Genomic DNA, 7,735 nt, shown 5'->3' with positions numbered 1-7,735 from the left:
GGGGGGGGGGGGGGGGGGGTAAGTAATTTAAAAGAAATGGAAGAAACGTGAAGTAGTTCATTTCTGGGACAATGAACAATGTTCAAAATTGTGAACTATGAATGTGAGCTGGTCCATTTTCATCTGTGTGAACTGAGCTTGTGAGGTGTTAACTTGTACGACACTGCTCCTGGGGGATGTAGTTTACGTCTCTCTGTGCATTTTTATGTACAGTTCCTTTGACTTCTAAATCAAAGAAGACACTTTCATCCTTTGCAGTGATGATTCAATCGGGACATTTTCATGCCCATCCAAGCCATGAAGAGCTCCAACTGTCAGCATACTGACACATCTATACAGAAAATGAGCAGGGCTGTTACCTCAGAAGCCCTGGACACCCAAAATAACTTCTCCCACTTTCTATGCAGACTTTGAAGTAGACAGAGCCTCAATTGTGACACAGCTTGAGCCTGTGTTGTGTATCCAAGTGTGTCGTTACGTCTGGACGTTTAAATGTTAATGAGAGTCAATATGACTTTGCATCTAAATGTTTTTCTGTTCTGTGTGCATGCGTGTGTTGTTTCTTTACATGCTGTATTTGTGTGTGTGTGTGTGTGTGTGTGTGTGTGCCAGAAAGGAGCTAATACAGTCCCAGCTCTCAGCCAGGATTAGAAGCTTCCAGCAGGTTTCTGGAGGGTTTAATGTCTAAAACCCAAACTAGAGGGAACCCACAACAGCCAATTACACTGTCTCCAGGGCAAAAGTGTTTGTGTGTGTGTGTGTGTGTGTGTGTGTGTGTGTGTGTGTGTGTGTGTGGCATTTGGAAAGGTAGTGCAGGCACACACACACACACACACACACACACACATAGTGTATGTTAAAGTGGAGCTGGCATCTGGTGCCACTCAATTAGCTGCGACCAGTCTGCCAATAGCCCAGAATCCATTTAACTGGCAGCAGAGGGGCATGAGTAAGCACACACACACACACACACACACACACACACACACACACTCCACCTTGAGGACCAAACACCAAGCAGAGGCGATGTGACTCTCAGACTCACAAAGACATCCCTGGCTTTTGTCCACGGGATTTAGTTTGATTTCAGTTGAAATACACTCCCCATCATCAAGGTGAAACTGCGTCAGATGTGAGTCAGCGAAAAGAAAATGCTTTGACGCAGGTTTGATGAGTAAAATCTCCCACCACTGACCAGATAAAGTGACTTAAAAACGAGTAATTATCCAGTCTATTTCTGCATTCCTGTGGCTGCCACACAACGTGAATCCATTAGGAACTCACTTAATTTAAAGATAACAACTTTCTTTATCGTTAAACTGACTACCTACACTCAAAGCCACAGTCTTGAACCTTTATCATCCTGACAGATAAGAACCCACCTGAGATCCTCCTGTAAACAGCTGCTAAGGGAGGAAAATATATTTAAGAAAATCCTCACGTTCCCTCTAAACTTCAACACGACCCATTTTCAGAATTACGTCTTTAAACTGTTTATTTAAAGAGATTTGATTTGGTTCTGCATAAGAAAAGAGATGTGAAATGTGTTGTTATTATGCTGCCTGCAAATGCCACATGAGATGCATGTAGAGCGAGGCTGAATGAAAAATGTTGTTTTATTTATCATTTGTCAGAGCCTCTGAGTGACTCCCTGCTGTTTTGGATGCATTACCAAGCAACTAACAGAGATTATGCAAAGAAAACTAATTTACAAGCTTGTCTGTTTCTTACCAGATATCAGCTTGATCATTTTTGACTTTCTGTGGGTTCACAGGGGGTAGCTCTGTGATGTATTAAGCCTAATCTGTAAGCAGGAGGAAAGTGTTAGCTTAGCTTTGTCAAAGTAATGTTATTTTTCTCGTGTTTTAAACACCTATTGTAATAACAGAAAATGGGACACTGTGGTTTACTCATTGGATGTATTTACTGACCAGCAGCAGCCAAGTCCAATGGCAGTACAGAGAAAATTCAGAGGTCTTGAATTTTGTTCATAGAAGTTTCCGGCTTCGCACACTTTTTCCTTCACACTGAACAGATCTTTGGTGATTCCTGACTGGCTTGCGAGCAAACAAAAAGCCTTTTACTCTTTTACTCTTTTTAACAACAACATTTAACTATCCCATGTCTCACAACATTTAACTATCCCATGTCTCACAATGTTCATTAAGCTAAATGGTACAGTAAGTCTCTCGTCACATTCTGGATGAGACAGAAAATATCCTAATTTCTCATGTTAGCTTGGGTTAGTTGGACTATTTATTTAGTGGTTGCAAATGTCAAAGCCTTGGGTAATATCGACTAATGCTGAACCAAGTTGATAGAAAAAATACATCTACTACAATTCTCTGTTGTGGACTCCTGGGCTTTGGGAAGTTGTGACCATCTTTCACTATAAATAAACAAATTAAAAGGCCTTCTTTTTTTTTTTACGGCATACACTGACTTGTCATAGTCGAAAAAGTACAGGTGTTACTAATAACATTAACGATGACTTCGTTAGTCAGCCAGCGTGCACAACACCAGGTGCCAATAGATGGATTCAGCTGTCATTAATTTTATTATTTACACCTGTGCTTCTGCAGACAAAGATATGTGATGCACTGGCCGACCTGAAAGGGAAAGATGGTAACACGAAGGTAACACAGTTCTACTTGTTGGGAAACGCAGGTTGAACACAGGCAAAGGGCATCAGTGTCCTGCAAATATAAAATATACTGTATGTTTGTCTTTGCTTTTGTGTGCAGCAGTTGCCTGTCTGTGTGTTTACCTGTCGCAGTGGTTGCACTTGAATGGCTTGGCTCCGGTGTGTTTGCGGTAGTGTCGTGTCAACTCATCACTGCGGGCAAAACGCCATTCGCAGCCCTCCCATGAGCACTTATACGGCTTCTCACCTGAGAGAGAGAGAGAGAGAGAGAGAGAGAGACAGAGAGAGAGAGAGAGGAGGTGTCACATTTTATTACAATTTCTACATCTAATTTCACACGTCTAAACTACAGCTGTTGACTAATGTAGGTTACAGCCCCTGGCTTTCTCCAAACCCAAACACACACACACACACACACACACACACACACACACACACACACACACAGCCCGGGGGCCAGGCAGGCAGACCAGTTTTAACACAACAGCCATTCCAATGAGCCAATACACTCAATTAGCTGTAAATGAAGTCTTTCAGCACGGCAGCGTGTTAATTCATAATCCTAAATTCACCCTGAAATGAATCTCGTTTTGTTCCCTCTATCACCAACCATCCGCACCCCCCCCCCTGCCCACACACACACACACACACACACACGGACGCACACACATACACACACACCCTGAGGTGGTGGGATCTGAAATGTAAATGAAGTTTCATCCCCCAGTTCACCAGATGGGAGAAGAGATGGTCTATTGTTCTCAGCCTGTAGTTATCTCTCCGTGATAGAAAGCCTTCCAGCTGTGTGCGTGTGTGTGTGTGGGTGCTTGTCTTTTGGTTAGAGGTGCATGTGTGTGTTTGTAATGTGTACGGGCAGACTATCTTCAGATGGGACTTCAGATGATGTCTGACTGTGTAGGAGAGTGTGTTTCTGTGGGGTGTGAGGGTCAGCAGATAAAGCTGGTCTAAATCTGGCCTTCCAACAAATCACACACCGCCCCAACAATTAATACTACAACTAATAATGAGCCATTTTCCTTTATTAAGCTACTTTGAAACTGAATTATAGCTATACGAATGTAAGCAAAAACATTTAGATTTAAATAAAATTCATTCATCTGTTATCTACTAAATAACATTCTCATCAGGCGAGAGCCACATGAACTGATACTTGGCATCACAGATTAAATTGAGTCTACTTAAATTACTAGATCTATAATAGAGAAACAAAACACTGACAAGCAAATTCTGGATTATATATCACACTGCAAAAAATGTGTTTTTCATCCACATCAATACTGTTGTGTCTCTGCTTTGTGTTCTTTTTAAATGACAGGAAAGTTAGGGGAGAGACATGACATGCAGCAAAGGGCCCAGGCTGGATCTGAACCCAGGCCACTGCAGTAAGGACTGTGGTATGTGCTCTACCAGGGGAGCCACCGGGACGCCCCCTGTGTTGTTTTTGTGGTTCAAAACTTCAAAAAGGAGTGGAACTGGGTTCAAGAAGGAACTGCACTGGTGTGGCTGTGTTGCTGCATGTACCAGAAAGAAGACAAAACACAGTCCAAGAAGTCCAGTTTAGCCCCTTTTACACTGGTCAAAGAAACCTGCTAAGACCCACTGACATCTGGCTTTAGTTGGCAACAGAAAAAGGAACAATCAGCATTCACATCCGAGTCAAATGACTCTGCGGTAGATGTGGGTATTTATCGGCTCTGGCTTCAAACGGCCTTGATATAAACACAACACCCAGATAAAGACACTCATTTTTCGCAGAGCACAGACACTGTAAACACACCTATCACCTGCCCAGCACAGTGCTGTTAAACCAGAAACACAGCGGCTACACTGCGCTCGGGCATGAAAGAGTGAGCTGCAGCCCCCAAATAAGTTTTAAAGACACACAATCACCGATCGAAGCTTCTCCACGGAGGCTCCGACACTTACAGGATCACCAACCTCTGTAACTGCATGTGGTGACATTGTGTGTGTCCTCTCCGGCAAACTCGGCTGGCAGTGTAAAAGGAGTCAATCGCCTTTTTAGCAAGTTTATCCACGTTTAAAATATATTAAAAAATACGTTTTTACGGCTCATCTTTTCCTCCTCCTCTATGATAATAAGTAACATTTCAACATGTTCGAAAACAACTCAACTCAACCCTGATGAAGGCCACAAGCTGAAACACACTGGTGTGACATTCAAGTTGTCCTTTGCTAAAATGTAAATACAAGTATTGCTAGAGTTTTGTCTTTTTCCTTTCTCCATGCACCTTGGAAGTAAAAAGTCCCTCATCTGCTGTTAGACATTAATCTACCAGGAATGTGCGATTGCATACAGTGTATTTGATTTTCCAACTGGATGATGTCGCCTTGTGTTGTGGCAAAACTTGTTCATTTAAAGCTCTTTAATTTCCATATGAATTTCACAATATTCACAATATTGATGGAGAGGAAGCACTTTAAAACACTGTGTCGAAAAAACTGGCCAAATCTAATTGCAGACCCCTAGTGTGCGCCACTCAGTGTCATGTGTGTGTGTGTGTGAGAGAACTGGGGGGTGGTAACTATAATTGGGGTCTTAATGACTCTTAATGGGGAGTAATACAGCAGCTTACAGTCAGTTAGCCAGATGTCCCAGCAGCCCCTCCACTCCCATCACAGCACACACCAATCTTCGTAAAAAGACAAACACAAACACACACACACACCAAACACACACCAGTCCAGAGCAAAGTGGGCCGAACATGAAAACTGAAGTATTTCACAATATGGTGGAAACATATTAGGATGCAATAGAAAAGCATGCGTTCACAAGAACATCAGCTATTGTGGGCTTTTGGAATTTGCACATTCAAAACACATAATGGAATTTCTCTTCGCTTTCAAGGTCATCGCCTCCGAGTTTTGTGTTGCTATGGTGAAATAAGAATCGTGGGCAAAAAAAAAAAACCTAAGGGAAATGATTCTCTGGTGTTGTACTCACTGACAGCTGTTGTCCTGATGCGATCGTCAGGGTCATCTTGCTGTGCCCGAGCCAAAAAATGGCAGCAAGTGTGTTTAAATTTGACACAGCTGTACGACACCTCTTGAACTGACAGATTTCTTCAACTTCAATGTTTTTTTTTTTTTGCGTCCACTACCGCAGCTGAAATTACTGAAATGATTTTGATGAGACAGTTACGTCACTTTTTTTTTTGATTGGTTAGCTAAAAAGAACACAATGTCTGACAACTAATTAAATGAAATGATTACCCAGACTCATTTTTTATTATTATATGATCTTGTTAAACCTTTTAGAAAACATCCTAATACACCGGCTGAAGGAAATACAAACGTATTTTTTCGAAATGCCCAAAATGCCAACGTGGACAGATGCAGCTTCCTATTTTCATTTTCATCATCTTTCATTCTGTTTACCCATAAACCCCAGTCATACCGCAGGGAAAAATTTCTTCATCACATACCTGCTAAACATGAGATTGGGTTTCTGAACTTTAATTTAATCATCGTGACAGAATAAGCCAACCAGCAGAGGGTACACCTTCACAGGTCCAGAGCAGCAAGGTGATGCAATGACAAGTAAAAGATGATGTGCTACAGGAACATCCAACTGTGAATGATGCCCTATTCCCCTGTATTTCCCCCCCAGTTCCCCTGTCTCTTTGAACGGAGTCATCTTTCATCCACAGACACCGTATGTCTGCCGGGTGACGCAGTTGTTCTCGGACTAAATGAATTCCAGATCACGAGCTGCGCTCTCCTGGATTTGCATATTCAAATTCTCCAGGCAAATCTCATGCAGTTGGTTTCTGATTTCCACAACAGGGATTTGGGTTTTGTTTCTGCGTCGCCATTGTGCAGTTTTGGAAACAGGCCTTCTCCTGCCAGCCCCTCTACACTTTCTGATCTGGTTGACCATCCTGGGCAGAGGACAGAGTCTCACCTCTCCTAATGAAGCTGTTAAACTGGCTTCTGTATTCCATTGCCTTTTGCCATTAGAGTTACTCTCAGTTTTTTATTTTGGATTTTACACATCAAAGTCTGTTTACAGGTCTTGGGGAGTGCTATTGCATTTGTAAATAGATTTGTATTAAGCCTTTTTTTGGCAGCTCTAGAGTTGGTTGGGGCTGAAAACTACAAATTTAAAAATTAAAGAAATTATGTTTCACCCTTTTCTTTTGCAGGTTTTTGTGGATTTCAATGAAAATTTGCACTCGTGAGCCGACTAGACCTGTAGTCTGCTCCTCGTCTCTGCTTGAGGCTACATTACATTACCAGCATAACACACATAAAGCTATGCATTGTGGGTAATGTATCAGTGGTGCCAGATTTTTACAAAAATCACAGATGAATGGAATAAAAAGAACAAATAATTCAACATTGGTGTGCTTTCAAAGCCTCATCACAGACCATGAAAGCTGAATGGGCTGTTCCAAAGGGTTACAGGATGAATCAGCTGCAGTGATGAAGGCTTTGTATCAGCCTTTGTATTAGCACATTGAGGATTTAAGCGTCACTTAAGAAGATTTAGTTGTTCTTATGTGTTCATGTTATTTCTTATTCACCTCAGCCATGGTTAACTAAGCTGGGAGAGACCAAGACAGTCGTATCACTACTAGAATTTCCCATTTTGTTTGTTTTAAAATAGACAAACTAGACATATTTAACCTACTGTGAAGGTATAACAGGAAGTTCTGTATTTTTGTAAAAGCCCACAATCCTCTGGTTCAGCTGTGAAAAATGTGAGTGTATGTGATTCTGTGACATATTACTTCTAGTTCTGTAAAGAACCAAAAATCATCCGTGTTGAATCTTGGGAAGTAGTATCTGTGTGTGTGAATCCTCCTACTCACTCCACAGAGTCCTCCTCACTCAGGACTGAATACAGGACCAATATTTTCAACATACAATAGCAAACCACTTGGCAGCTTATCCTCTAGGCCTGTTGGAGAAATGCTACACTCTCAACCTGCATATGTGTGTGTGTGTGATACGGGGTATGAGTGGGGGCCGCAGGTGCCAGACAGGCGGCTGTTTCACACCCGTCTTCTGTAATTGGCCAGAGCACCCCATCTTCCTTCAATAGGACCC

The 7,735-nt window shown here is 42.1% G+C and overlaps 1 protein-coding gene across 1 annotated transcript in view; it reads right to left on the bottom strand.

Annotated features, from left to right (window-relative positions):
* klf7b (Kruppel like factor 7b) overlaps nt 1–7,735 on the bottom strand; it is a 65,976-nt gene that overhangs the window by 13,081 nt on the left and 45,160 nt on the right. The window contains exon 3 of the mRNA XM_023430829.2: nt 2,768–2,891. Coding sequence (XP_023286597.1) covers nt 2,768–2,891 — 124 coding nt within the window. The remainder of the gene's footprint in view (nt 1–2,767; nt 2,892–7,735) is intronic.

This window comes from Seriola lalandi, unplaced genomic scaffold (genome assembly GCF_002814215.2).
Source record: "Seriola lalandi dorsalis isolate HSWRI2012SDOR001 ecotype SW California unplaced genomic scaffold, Sedor1 jcf7180002054912, whole genome shotgun sequence".
NCBI classification, from domain to species: domain Eukaryota; kingdom Metazoa; phylum Chordata; class Actinopteri; order Carangiformes; family Carangidae; genus Seriola; species Seriola lalandi.
The sequence above is the reverse complement of the archived record's forward strand: the minus strand, read 5'-3'. Positions and strand labels throughout refer to the sequence as shown.